This window comes from Orycteropus afer, unplaced genomic scaffold (genome assembly GCF_000298275.1).
Source record: "Orycteropus afer afer isolate SDZICR_OR568_19922 unplaced genomic scaffold, OryAfe1.0 scaffold00090, whole genome shotgun sequence".
NCBI classification, from domain to species: Eukaryota; Metazoa; Chordata; class Mammalia; order Tubulidentata; family Orycteropodidae; genus Orycteropus; species Orycteropus afer.
In genome coordinates this window covers 6460584-6475986 of record NW_006921677.1, presented here as the reverse complement: position 1 = coordinate 6475986, position 15403 = coordinate 6460584, and the positions used below count along the sequence as shown (strand labels likewise).

Genomic DNA, 15403 nt, shown 5'->3' with positions numbered 1-15403 from the left:
AAACCCAAGGAGGGGTCGCTATGAGTCAGGGCTGACTCGATGGCACATAACAACAACAACAACAGGAGCTCTGGTAGCATAATGCCTAAGGCACTTGACTGCTAACCAGAAGGCTGGCGGTTCAAACCCACCAGTCACTCCTCGGAAGGAAGACGAGGCAATCTACTTCCATAGTGATACTGCCTTGGAAACCCAAGGGGGGGTTGCTATCAGTCAGGTCTGACTCGATGGCACATAACAACAACAACAATGCTTACAGATAGTCACTAGGTACACTGGTTCATTACATTTTTGGTAAATATATAAAGGGAAGGCAAAACATTTTCAACATACTCTTTTTTTGGATAAAAGACATTTTACTAAAAGTGTATCTACAAGACTCAAGCATTACAAATTTAACCTGGAAAATAAAAATAATGTTTAAATTATTTAGAACAGACATTTAATAATTGATGGTGAAATAAACCTACTCCTCATTCACCAACTACATTGTTAACTCACATCCTGCATTTGCAACAAGAGTAAAAAAAACCTACTATCTATTTTGTGAATTAATGACGTGCATCTAGCAGTAACCAATGTCAACATGCCAGGAGAAATAATGCTGTAATGGTTAAGGTTATGTGTTAACTTGGCTGGGCCATGATTCTCACTGGTTTGGCAGTTATGTAAGGATGAAATCTGTTAGTTATGTAATGACACAGTCATCCTCCATTTTGTCATCTGATGTGGTCATCCTCCATTGTCATGTAATGCCAATTTTTGGATAACAACCTGCTGATAAGTGAGAAATAGTTGTATAGCCATTTATTTTCTTCATGAACAATACTACTACTAAACCTAATGATTTGGAACTGACATTTAGATCAAAATACTCTTCCTTCTCCTATTCTTTTAAAAATACTTTATTTAGAGTATATTCAGTTTTAGTTTTTAATTAAAAAAGGAAACAGTATGAAAATGAAATTTAAAATAATTTGATTAAAGTTGTTAATAGATTCTACATTCTGAAAATAGTTTCTTTTTTATTTTGTACAACACATTTTTAAAAGATTATTCCAAATAAGTAGTACATGAAGTAGAAGGCGAACTTCCTTCATTCCTTCCCGATTCCATTTCTCAGATCAAATCTCCATTATCAGTTTGATATATGGATACACATTTTTCTATAAACGTATTTCATATGAACTTTTTTAGCCCTAGAAAATTCAGATTGGTATTATATGAGAGAACCACCCAAATGTTACCATAACAGTTTGTTATAAATACACTTCTTATATGGCTATAAATGCTCTCATTTTTACAACAAAGGGCAGTCTTCTTAAGAAAAAAAGGAAGAGAAGGATTTTCTATAAAGCTCATGTACAAGATCATCAGATCGATCTTGTGGTGAACAAGACTGTTGGAACAAATCATTTATGTGCTCCAAATATTTGAGAGATGTTCTCTGCAGGCACCGAAACACAGCCTGCCTACAAATTTCTAAGCTAATATACCTCTCTTCTGTCATTTTCCAGTAACCTCCAGCTTACCTGCAAGCTCCACACTCAAACGTCCCATTTCCTTCGTGACATTTTGGACTTCCAGGGATGCCTTCACTTTGGCATTCACATTCACAGATGAACTGAAGAATAATCTCTACTTCTTCAGTAAAGCCCAGAGGCTTAATTTTAATAGTTTCAGAATTCTTATTTGGACATTTATTTGAAGTTATGCTAATTTCAAATTGAACCTTACAAAAAAAGAAACATTATTAACTAAGCTGTTTACATGTACTAAGCAATATTTAAAAAAAAAAATACTAATTTTTAAAATATTTCTTAAAGTATAAACTAAACTGCTTACAGACCAGCATTTTTTTCTTTTCTTCAGAAATTGTCTATACAACATACCTCATCTCCAATAGAAATATTGGAGCATTTTCTTCCATTTTCCCCCGTTCCATTCACCCCATTTTTACAGTAAGATTTATAATTTATTGTTACTCCTTCTGGCAATTTGCTGTTTTCCAAAATAACTTCTGAGGAAAGAGACTAAAAAAAAAAAAAAAAAAAAAAAGACTAATTACATATAGGAAAGTCAAAGTAAAGGCTTTTGTAGAATAAGTTGACTGTATAAAGCCATGGGGTAAAATTAACTGTTAAGAAAAAATATAATTTAAGTATTTTCAAGCCAAATCCAGAAAAATAGGCTCTAATTAATAAGGACTGAATCTTAAAAGCTGTATACAATTGAAAAAGTAAGAGTATTTCTATTTTAATTATTGAGTTAAAATATTAATGATCACACAGCACAGAGCCCTGATATTAATTATAAGGAATCCTAAGACTCAGAACAAACCTGTTCTTTCCCCAGCAGGCAATACTAATACTAATTCTAATTTCTAATTAGAAACTAGGGCAAGCAATCTACTATGCAGTTTGTGAACAAATCTGCTTAGGAGCCACTGTAGCCCTGGTCCAAACAAAAACCACCCAGAAGTAGAAAGAAACTGGAGTCCAGGGTAGAGCAAAGTTTGATGCGCTTGGCTATTAATAGAGACCTTAGTGAAAACGCCTGGTAATCTGCTTTTGAAAACTCAGCCTTTGAAAACTGTGTGAAGCACAGTTCTTTGACACACATGGGGTCACCGTGGGTCAGAATCTACTTGATAGCAATGGATTTTAGGAAGGAATTAAGCCAAAGTGCTTATTCAGAATATCAGACCACTTGGAACAAAAAGGAGGCTACAGTGGCAATCCATTTTAGGTTCACACCCCTAACAAGCGTAGGAGTTAGCATAATAGTCTCAGGAGAGGGAGAAGAACTATGGGGAAGACACAGAAAAACCATAATCTTAAAAATTCTTGTAAAAGCTTCTCTCTCTCTCTGCATCAGGCCTTTCTAAACATTTTGGGACTCCCACTGCAAGAAGTAAAGAAATACCTAAAATTCAACCTGCCAGAGTTGGAGGTAGTGCAGTATGTAATACAAAAATGCCTTCAGAATATTTAAAATGAGTATTAACTAATATGTAATGGGTATGATTAAAGGTACCCTAACAAACCCTAGAAGGAGAAACAATTCCTCTTTAATTTCAATCAACTTCTGTATCTGGGGAAAAAAAAAATTTAAATCTTTTTTAAAATGAGTAAGTCATATATATATACATATATATGGTGTATGTGTATATGAGTGTGTGTGTACATATATCGATAATAATATTTCTGATTAGAATTGATAATCATATTTCTGCATACATAGCAAGAGAAAAATTGGCAAAAAAGCTTTCCCAGCACAATTCATCAAAATAAACAATTCTCTAAAGGATACTTTAGGGAGAAAAAAAGATTGAGGGAATCCTATTAATCTAAGTGTAAGTTATGCTTTGCATTTGCTATACAAGGAAACCTATCAATTCTTAAGTCAGAAACAGGCATTTAGAAATTTTCCTCAAACATCTTTATCATATGCTGCTTTAGTAAGACAATGTAACAATTTTTCTGAATTGTGAGCATTTGTGCTACTCTGTACATAAAAGGAGTTTTACTTTCTTGAACGAGTGTAGTCACAACAGGGTACTGTCCAAAACTGATCTCAATGAAAAATGTACTCACATTGTATGCGTCAATGATCAGCTGAATTACGTTGCTTGAATTTGCAGACAATGTTCCTACTGCTGACTTAGGAATCAAATTTTTCAGTTCCTGCAATTAAAAGATGAAACATATAAAATACTAATATTATTCATTCATTTATTCAACCAATTAGCACCTACCATGCATCTGATATTTATTTTCAAATATTTATTTCTATGCATTTTCCTAAATAGTAAGACCTGAAAAAAAATTAGTTTTATAGTAAGTAATTAAAAATTAGTATAAGCACAAACCTTTAGCTAGACTAACAAAGAAAAAAGGGGAAAGATGCAAATAGCCAAATAAGAAATAAAATGGGGAACTTACAATTCACCTGATAGAAATAAAGAGAATTATGACAGGATATTACGAGCAATTGTATGGTAACAAATTTGATAACCTAGATTAAATGGACAAATTCTTAAAAGCAGATAATCTACCCAAACTAACTCAAGAGGAAATACAAAGTCTCAACAGATCCATAACTAGTGAATCAGTGATCAAAAACCTCCCAACAACAAAAATATGTTCTCCACCAGATGGCTTCACTGGGGAATTCTACCAAATATTTGGAGAAGAACGGATATCAGTACTATTTAAGCTCTTCCAAAATATATAGAGAAAGAAGGAATATTCCCTAATTCATTCTATGAAGCAAATATAACCGATACCCAAAATCTATAAAGATAACCCAATAAAACTATAAGCCAGTATCTCTTAATTTAAATGCAGAAATCTTCAACAAAATACTTATAAACCAAATCCAACAGGATATTAAAAGAGTCCTAACACTAACACCATGACCAAGTGGGCTTATGCTAGGATTGCAAGGATGGATCAACATTAGAAAATCAAGGTCATATATCATATCAATACAACAAAGGAAAAGAACCACATGGTCTCTCTATGGATAAAAGCATTTGATAAAAACCCTAAAGAAGACTGGAATAGAAGGGAAATTCCTCAGTATGATTCAGGGCATATATGAAAAGGCAACACCCAATACTACACTTAATGGAAAAAGACTAAGAGCTTTCCCCTTGAATTGGTAACAAGATGACAAAGGTGGTTGATCTCACCACCTCAATTCAGTATTGTATTAGAAATCTTAGCCACAGCAATAAGACAAGAAAAGGAAATAAATGGTATCCACATAGGAAAAGAAGTAAAATTATTTCTATTCATGCATAATACAATATTACATATAGAAAATCCCAAATCCACAAGAAAGCTTCTAAAGCTAATAGAGGAATTTAGCAAAGGTGCAGGGTACAAAGTCAATAAACAAAACTCAATTGGGTTTCTATACACCAGGAATAAGAAATCTGAAAGGGAAATAAAGGAAACAATTCCATTTATAATAGCATTGAAAAGAATAAAACACCTAGGAATAAGTCTAACCAGGGATGAGAAAGGCAGTGAAAACTATAAAACATTGCTGTAAGTTTTCTATAAGAAGACTTAAATAAATGGAAAGATGTTCCACATTCATAGATTTGAAAACTTAATATTGCTAAGATATCAATATTACATAAAGCAATCTACAGATTTAACACAATACCCATCAAAATTCTAAGTCTTCTTTGACAGAAATAGAAAAGTTAGTCCTCAGTTTTAAATGGTGGAATGGCAAGAGGCACAAAATAGCTAAAGCAATGTTGAAAGAAAAAGTAGGAGGACTCACATTTCCTGATTTTAAATCATATATACAGCTACAGTAATCAAAACAGCCTGTGTATAACAGTAGACACAAGACCAATAAAATACAACTGAGAGTCTAGAAATAAACCCACGTATCTATAGTCAACTAATTTTTGACAAGGGTGCTAACTCTATTCAATGTGGAAAAAAAAATATACTCTTCAATAAAAGGTGTTGGGAAATTGGATTTCCACATGCAGAAAAATGAAATAGGACTCATGTCTTCTACCATACATGAAAACAAATTTAAGATGGGCAAACTAAAACTGTAAAATTCTTAGAAGAAAATTCTGGAAAATTCTGTCAAGCCTAGCTTTTAACAACAGATTATCTAATATAGTAACAAGAGCATAATAGCAAAAAACTAAATAAATACATGGGACGTCATAAAAGCTAAAAACTTTTCTTCATCGAAAGACTTTACCCCCCCCCCAAAAAAAAAAAAAAAAGACAAGCTACCAAATGGGAGAATATCTTTGCAAACCATATATCCAATAACAATCTAATAACCAAAATACATATAAAACTTTGCCAACTTAATAAAAGGACAAATAACCCAATCATAAAATGGGCCAAGAACTTGATTAGACATTTCACCAAAGAGGACTTTCATATACCCACGAAACACATCAAAAGATGTGTCAGCCATCAGAGAGATGGAAATCAAAACCACAATTAAATACCACTCCACTCCCACTGGGATGACCAAGAAAAAAAAAGAAGGAAAAAAAAAAACCTGAAAATAACGAATGTTGGCAAGGATGTAGGGAAAGCGGAACTCTTATCCATTGCTGGTGGGAATGCATACTGACATAGCCATTGTGGAAAACAGTGTGGCGGTTCCTAAAAAAATTGAAACTAGAACTACCATATGATCAAGCAATTCCACTCCTAGGTATACACCCAAAGGGCTTGAAAGCAGAGTCTCAAAGAGAGACTTGTACATCAATATTCACGGCAGCACAATAGCCAAAAAACGTAAATACATCATTTAGTGTTTCTGTTCTCTCTCTCAGTTCACTGCATAGTGCCTGGGGGTCTTAAAGGCTTCCAAAAGGCAACTCTTGCATGGAAAATGAATTTGCTCTGTAAACTTTCACCCAAATCACAATAAAAATTTACAAAAAAAAAAAAAAAAAAAAGGAAGATTAGGGGTAAAAAAAAAGCTCACAGAGGGCCATTCAAGGTACAAGTGGGCTCTGTTCACCTGGAGCAACAGAGAATGAAGCAAAGTCAGGAACAGGAGGAGGATATGGAATGTGTGGTTAATTGACGCCATGAACAACTGCCTCCTTTGTCATGAGACCAGGAGGACTGGATGGTACCACACTGATCATCTGATCAAAGATTCCATAGAAAAATCCTGATTAAATAGGGGAAAATGAAGAAGAGAATTTCAAATTCTCTGAGTCTCTAGACTTTCTGGAGCTATGAGAGCTTGATGAAATCATGAAACTACTGCCATGTGATAATATTTAAATTGTGAACCAAAAATATGCCCTGAAGTCTTCTTAAAGACTAACAATAGTCTGGGTTAATTAGTTAAAAAAAAAAAGGTCTTGAGCTTTACAGATTACTGGATCGAGTTGACAAAAAGCAACTCAGAAGAAGACCTTAGGGGACAGTGAGTTTATGGTAATGAAGGAAGAACAACTGAGAAAAGGAGAATGAGAACAGTTGCACAACTCAATGTAATCATTGTCACTAACCTGTATGTGTAGAAACTGCTGAATTGGTGTATTGTGCTGTGTATATTCACAACAACAAAATAAATAAAATTTACCAGGAAAAATTAATGTAAGCAACTTTTATAAAGTCCACTGTTACCTGGTAGCATTTTCCCACATTTCAAATCAGACATATGATCTTGCTTCTAATAAGTAACAAAAAGGTCTAGAAATACGTCCCTCTTTTAATCTCACACATATTTACCTTGTAAACAGGCTGAAATTCTTCAGTCACTGCAAAAATCGTCTGAATGTTATTTTCACTGAGTTTCTGGACAAGGTGAGCAATAGAAGGATAATCCTATGAAATTAAAAGAATTTGTTAGGTAACTACATCTTCCAATCTATTTCCAGTTTTTTAATATTTTAATTAAAATAATGATTTGCACATATAACTGGATTGCTTGCATAAGACTATCAAATGTATCAAAAAACTATATCAAAAAGAAGTATCAAATGGAGGTAATTGAAGTGAATACTGTACACATAGGTTTCTAATCCTCTTCTCTGGATTTTTTTTATAAAAAGACAAGAAAATTTCGACAATAAAGTTTTTAAAAAACACAATTACTTATATATAATAAATGTAAGACCAATAAAATTAAAGAATTCCCAATAATTACAACGTTTCTACTACTTAAGAAACAGACCAAGGTTCAACAAGTTTGGATTTTTTCTAAAACTAAAATAATTTCCGAGTCTTTATGTTCAATAAAGGCAGAGTGCCTACTTCTAAAAGCCGTAAGATAAAACAAGATATAAAGTGTAAGACCAAAGAGATTACTTGTTTAGAAATAATATCAATTTTTCCCACCTATGGTGTACACAAGTGAGAGGAAAAATAGCCCAGAGTTGAGGCATACGGTAAATGTGCTGCCTAACACCGCACCTTTTACCCCAGGGAGGCCCTTGTCTAAGTGGAAGGAAGCAGACACAAAACCGTATCTTTAGAAAGAGCAACACTAGCTTTTTAACACACTGGGTTAGGGCTATACTTATCAAAATAACAAAACCCCAAAGGCTGAAAAACCCACAAGCCAGTCCCACAATCCTCTAAATTTCAATAAAACCCAGTCAATATTTAAGAACTTTTTAAGCACTTACATAATAATGGCTCATTGTATACACATCATTCTCCAGGTGACACTGCCCATCATTTGGTAGAACAATGCCACCAAGTTTCCCATCTCCAGCAAAGTGAAACCCAGCATCCGTGGAAAACACTAGCAACCGTGTAACATTCCTCCAGCCAATCAATGACTTGGGAAGAAAAAGATTGCAATTTAAAATTACTACTCACAATACTTTGACAAAAATCATTCACCTTTCTCACAGGCTACCACTGCACTTTTAACCTAATCCTGTAAACTCTATCTTCTCTTTTCACAATGCTAATAATCTTGCTGATAAAAGCACAGAGCCTACTGAATGAAGTTCCTCCATGGCACTATATCTTAACTTGGTGTCCACTTCTCTCAGCTCTTTTTAAAAACTGTACCTTTAAAAATAATCAATGTGTCTTCCCCATTAAATTATAAGCTATCCATGTGAGCAGGGCCCACATCTGTTTTTGCTTATCATGGCATCAAGCATTGTACTTGGCACATGGTAAGTGATGTGAGCATTAACTGAATAACTAAGTGTCCAAGCCCACACCTTTCCTTTACCCCACTGCTGATTCCTTGCTCCTGTCCACCCTTCCTTCCATCCTTCCATCTACCCTTGTTCTATCTTCTATGCCATAAACCTCTTTTATTAACCCTCCATATTGGCTTTCCTTTTTTAATTACAGAAAAATTATTTTCTCCAAGAATTTGCCCTGCTTAATCACACCTATTTTAACTCATCAGTATGGTTTATGTTTGTTTGTTAATTTTATCCTCTACTTTATTCTACAAAGAGTTTAAGGTAGCAGTAAAATTCCTGAAATACCTCTTCTCTATAGTAAGTATGTAATTATATTTGTCTAAATCTATTCAATACCAAAAAAACCAAACCAAATTCACTGCTGTTGAATCGAATCTGACTCCTAACAACCTCTCTTGGGGTTTCCAAGGCGGTATCTCTATGGAAGTAGATTGCCCAATCTTCCTTCTGAATAGTTGCTGGTGGGTTTGAACTGCCAGCCATCTGGTTAGCCGTCAAATGCCTTAGGCACTACACCACCAGAGCTCCTAAATCTACTCAATACATCTGCCTATTCCCTTATAAGACTGTAAATTCCTTGAAGGCAGGAACTACTGCTTATTAATGTGTACTATCTTTCAAAAGTGCAATGTCTATCTATTTTGCATTTAGAGGAGTAGGTAGAAGAATCCTCCCAGTTAGCATAATAAACATAGAAAGGTAGCAGCGGGGATTGGGTGCCATGGCTTGCTTTGATCCCATAGGCTGAGTCAGTGAGCTGATCTCATTAGTGAGCTGCTAATAGGCTCACAAAGAATGACTAGAAAGAAATAGAGGTGTTAAACTAGATATTCCCAGGAATACTACTCTTTCTTCAGCTTTAAAAACAAAGATTAACCTTAAACTTCAACTGGGAAGAAGTCAAAAGTAATAAAAATATTAATTTAAAAAAACCAATTGCCATTGAGTCGATTATGATTCATAACGACCCCTTCTTGGGTTGCCAAGGCGGTATCTCTATGGAAGTAGATTGCCCAATCTTCCTTCCGAGGAGGGGTTGGTGGGTTTGAACTGCCAGCCATCTGGTTAGCAGTCAAATGCCTTAGGCACTACACCACTAGAGCTCCCAATGATAATGTAGTAGTCAGTATTTGCTGAGTGCTTTTTGATACTTTATCTGAATCATTGCATTAAACTCCACAATAGCCCTATGAGAAAAGCCCTTCCTCCAGAAGAGGAAACAGTCCTAGAGAGGCTAAGTAAATTGCCTAGAATCAGTGAGGATTTGAATCTACATCTGAAGGGTCTAAACCTGTTCACTTAACTACTATCCATACTGATTCACTTACTATCTGGGATATCTGATAGCAACTTGGCAAAAATCAGTTAACAACCCCTCAAGAGGCACCTGGAATCAAGGAAGGTCTTCTAAGGAATAGAAGTACTATAAGGGAAAAAGGGGAGGGGAGAATGAGAGTAATAATGCACTTAAGACAAATTTTATCGACTTCACAATGTTAGTCAGCCTCAGCTCTATCACTGAAAAGTCACCTAGAAATCCTGGTAAATGGGTCAGAAAATGCTAACTGCTGGTCTAATACAGATGAGCTGGCTACTACTTGGGAAACTTGCAGTCAAAACTATAAATGTATGACTTCTCATATACAGGTTATAAATTAGGACTTAAAATTCTCTCATTCTGTATTACTAAGAGACATGGGAAAGTTTTACCCCCTTTTCAAAGACTATGTATGAGCAGACAAAGATGACCAAAAGAAAATCATATCTGAGCCACTACTCCACAAACCCTTTCCAGTTTCTGATGATACCTCAGAGACCATCTCCGGTACAAAGTCAGAAAGTCAGGTCACCACATTGACCCACTATTTCAAATGATGACCAGTGTAGCTTTTAAAACCCTATATAAATGAATTAACGACATGGTTTAAACAGAGACATAATGATTATATTGTGGTAGTCAAATTTGTGTGTCAATTTGGCTGGGCCTGGTTGAGTGGCTGGGTGGCTGGTGGTAGTTATTCCCCATGAGACTAGCAATCAACTCCATGGTGGGATCTACCACAAGCAGCTGAGTAGCTGCTTTAGGGATGTGGTCTGCTTCCTGCATATAAGGAGCAGCTTTAGGAATGGTCTCCAGCTTATGGCACGCTTGGACCCTGCATGTAGCCATGTCGTTCAGCACCCTGTCATGCTCTGCCAACCTTGGAACTTAAACAGACTTGAATTAATGGCCTGCCATGTGGTTTGATGACATCGGGACTATGCCATTTTATTTGTTGACCTTGGGCTTGTTAGCCTCAGCAGCCAGTAGCTGCCTGAATGAAGAGATGCCTCTAGCTTCAGTGGGCCAGAAGCAAGAGGCAGAGCTAAACTCCAAGGTCGAGGGGCTTTCACCCAGCCCCTAGAGCCTGGCACTTGGAACTCAGACTTCTAGCCTCCTGAGCTATAAGAGAAAAAACTCCTGTTTGTTAAGGCCATCCCATTTGTGGTACATTCTTGTCAGAGCGGCAATAGAGCTTTTATAGAGCACCTGTAGTTATGAAAACATTTAAGGGTTTAAAATCTATACATCTCTGGGATAACCAAGCAGTATATGAGAAATAAAGTCATTTTTTTCTCCTACTGTTATTTGTTGTTGTTAGCTACTGTCCAGTTGTCCCCAGACTTACAGCAACCCTATGTGCAACAGGATCAGACTGCTAGGAACCACAGTGGTGGCTGAGTTGTAGAATTCCTACTTTCCATTAGGAAGACCCATGACAGGACATCTCATCCCCAGCCACCACCTTGTCAGTGGAAGCTTGCATGTTGCTAAGACCCTGACAGGTTTCAGTGGAACTTCCAAACTAAGATGGACTAGGAAAAAAATCCTATCTCCTAATAGTGATCTACTTCTAAAAATCAGACAATGATAACCCCATGATTCTCTTTTATTCCCAATGATAGTAAAACTATGCTTAAGATTTACACAAACAAGACTACCTTGCAGAAAATGAATGCACTTACTCCACAAACTGCAACTTGCATGATTGCATCAAAGCCACCTTCTGGAGAATCCAAATTTCCAGATATGCGTTGTTTACCAACAAGTTCATTAAATACTTCCCCTTTATCAGTAAGACTAAGTACATTTTTGTAGCTAAAGGGGCTGGTGCAGTTCTGTTCACTTGTGCAAGGATTCCTGAGTTTAGCTGGTGTTGTACTAATGTAAGGCATCACAGTTTTCTCCACAAATGAGCCAAACCCTGTGAAGGAAAAATGCATATATATGTGTATATAAATACACATATATAAATATAAACTTGCAGTGTAATAAAATCAAGTATGAAGTCAATCTTTTACTTTTGTCTATCAACTTCAAAAATAACTCAGATTCCTTTACCTACCATACTAGCTCTCAGAAACTGCCTGCTAAGTGAGTAAGTGAATGAATGAAAGGGCAGAACAAATGAATGAATAAATGTTTATTCTGAAATTTTGACCACTTCAAAAAGACTAATTTAATAAGAACACACCATACCACTTCCATTGCACTTAAATTATGCTTACTGAATAAAAAAAGCATTTGAAGCAAATGAGATTCTATTTGTTAATGTTCCCACTGAAACAGCTAATTTTTGAAAGGTAGTTTTGTCCCTAAGAAGATTGCCACGTTTTTCCAATATTTTGTTTTTAAACTTCTGCTGGCCCAGGAATGGAAAAAAGAAGTCAGAAAAGAGGTTAATTTGAAGATGCATGAAATATGGAGACTACAGTTTGAAAAGGAGATCACTGTAAAATGGAAGATCCAGGTCTGAAGTGAGATCTGGTTGTACAGAAAGTGTGGTCACATTAAGTAGCAGTGAAATAAATGTCAGTGCACAACATGTTTATAAAATAAATCAGCAGATGTGTGAATGAATTCCCATGGAAAAAAGCACATATTCATTATCTACATGATTTACTCTTATCTCAAGAAAGACAGTATGACAGAAGGAAGAACAGATAAAGATGCAGAAAAATTAGCAAGCTGTGTGACAAAAATATCAATTTCCTCTCAGAAAGAAGCTAAACACTAGCCTATTGACCTCACAAGTATGTTATGAACAACAAAGGGGAAAAATATAAAAAGACTTTGAGAACTGTCAAGCCTTCAACAAATGCAAATTATTAATTTTCCCAATATTCCTACCAATTCTGAAGTCTGAAGTAATCCTCTTCATTTTATTCATCAGATCTGTTCCAAGACTTTTTACATTCTCCAAATCATCTTTCATTGAGTAAGAGAGGTCCATAAGGTAGTAGAGATCAATGGGATAGTCTTCAGCTCTCTTGAATTTTAATGTAAACATCTGTGGCTCCCCTAATTAAACAGAAATGAGAAAATAACATGACCTTGTCAATAATCAAAAGCAAATGAGAAAAACCAAATGACTCAGATTTACATGGCAAACATCATGTTTTAAATGTCATTATTATTTACAAAAAAACTGGGAACTCCACAAATAACTCTAATGCACCCACTCAATTTCACTCAACAAATACTTGCCATACTAGACTATGGGATACAAAGGTGAAAAAGACAGAATCCTCAATTCAGAGTGGGCAGAAAAAATAAACAATCAGCATGTAACTATGACAGAGGACAGCAAAAAGACTGAACACTATATATTAGACTGAGGTGGGCAAGATGGGTGCATAGCAGGTATACCTGGTTTTTGAGATGAAGTTACAAGTAAGGACTCTGTTCTCCTTGCAGTGAGAAGCCACTATATGCAAGAAAATTAACATGATCATATTTTTTATTTTAGATAAGCTAGCAAAAAGTTCTAGAAATGGTTTATAGAGTTACAAAACTACAGCAAAAATTCAAAAGACGAAGATGTGAACTGAAACAAGGAGGGAAGAGATACACGAGATGTTAGGTATAACTCAGGAAATACAGAAGAAAGAGAAGGTTTGAGAAGAAAATGATTAAACTTTCAATGTGTCATTTTTCTCTATATAGATTGCCAGCAGATCAATAGGTTTGGAGCTTAGGAGAAAAGTCTGTGTTACAGATACAGATGTGTGAGTCATCAACATGCTGTTTTTAAAGCCATGAAGAAAAAACAACATTAAAGAGGACTACAGAAATGGGGAATAAAAAAAGACACATAAAGGAGACTAGAAAGCAAAGGTGAGATAAGAAGAAAAACTAAGTGATATCATGGAAACCAAAAGAACATTTCAAGAAATTCAGAGAGTCACTTGAAACAGAAAGGTCAGGGGGAAAAAAAGACTCTAATAAAGATCTATGTAAGACTGGTGGTCCCAAGGTGATGGTGAAGCATTGCCAGAAAAGGTTTAGCAGTATGCAATGGTTAATTTTATGTGTCAACTTGGTGAGGCTATGCTGCCCAGCTATTTGGTCAAACACTAGTCTAGATTCTGTCATGAAGTAATTACATGTAATTAAATCAGATGGCCTTAAATACTGCAGGTGCCCTTTATAATGGTGGCAGACATCATCCAATCAGCTGAAAGCCTTAAGAGCAAAGCAGGACTTTTCCCTAGGGTTGCCTGCAGACTATAGACATTAATGCCAGAACTCTTCCACTCTTTGCTCTTCCCATCCTCTGATCTACGGAATTTGGGACAAAAGACTGCAGGCATCCAGCCTGCTGTGTGACTTTTGGAATTGCCATCCCCCATCACCACCGTAATCACATGAGCTAACTCCTTTACAGATAGACAGACAGATACAGATATGTATCTCTATGTGTCACTGATTCTATTTCTCTCGAGATCCCTAACTAGGACTGAGGAAACTCTGACTGCACTGTGCCGAAGAATGGATGGGAAGTGACAACATGAAGACAAAGAGTGCACACCATTCATCTCAGGAGCTGAAACAAAGAAGAGAGGAGATGGAAACCACAAATGACAGAAAGAAGGGTTTTTTTTGCCCCCCTCTTATAAAGATGAGAGATTGCCATTGCTACTTACAAAAACCTTAATATTTTACCAATTCTAAGCAAATACAAAGCAGAAGAATACATTAAAACATTGTCTTTATTTTATATTAAGTGATCATACCAGAGGATGGATACATTACTCATTAAATCTAATTAATACTTTCTGAATCTTTGACAGAATTCACTTTGGATGTTAGATAATATTTAATATTATTCCACATATTCATGACACAAATTGTTATATCCACAGAGAACTAAACTTTAAGCTGTTCTCTGTTTTAGAGTGTCAGTGCACAAATGAAAATGAGAAGAGACTTATATAAACTCATATCAAAAAATTCAAGAAGAAATCAAAGTGTCAACAGGGTTAGATTTCTGCACCTGATCGTAACTGCAAAACCAACTGCTGTGGCTGGATCTGAGTAATATCTTCTGGTTGGAGCTTCTCTGCTGTTCCTTTACTACGATTTGTTACATTTTTATTTTTCTTTATATCTTTGGAGCCTCTGGGATTTTCTATGTCATCTGGATGACAACCCTTCTTTTTTAAGGCTTCTAAATCATCACATCGGGCAGAGGTAGGCATTCCTTCTTGTAAAAATGTCTAGATGACATATAAAAAATAAGTATATATTAAAAAAACGTACAATGGTCAAATTTTTACATAACCCTAATTTCAAAACGGGAGCTCTGGTAGCATAGTGGCTAAGACACTTGCCTGCTAACCAGACGGCTGGCGGTTCAAACCCACCAGCCACTCCTCGGAAGGAAGGTT

At 35.7% G+C, this 15403-nt stretch overlaps 1 protein-coding gene across 1 annotated transcript in view; it reads right to left on the bottom strand.

Moving 5' to 3' along the window:
- ITGB1 (integrin subunit beta 1) overlaps window positions 1–15403 on the bottom strand; it is a 31476-nt gene that overhangs the window by 11524 nt on the left and 4549 nt on the right. The window contains exons 3-10 of the mRNA XM_042781161.1: window positions 15010–15232; window positions 12864–13034; window positions 11699–11937; window positions 8150–8305; window positions 7251–7346; window positions 3597–3686; window positions 1893–2033; window positions 1533–1732 (exon numbers count right to left, since the gene is read on the bottom strand). Of these exons, the coding sequence (XP_042637095.1) occupies window positions 1533–1732; window positions 1893–2033; window positions 3597–3686; window positions 7251–7346; window positions 8150–8305; window positions 11699–11937; window positions 12864–13034; window positions 15010–15232 (1316 nt within the window). The remainder of the gene's footprint in view (window positions 1–1532; window positions 1733–1892; window positions 2034–3596; window positions 3687–7250; window positions 7347–8149; window positions 8306–11698; window positions 11938–12863; window positions 13035–15009; window positions 15233–15403) is intronic.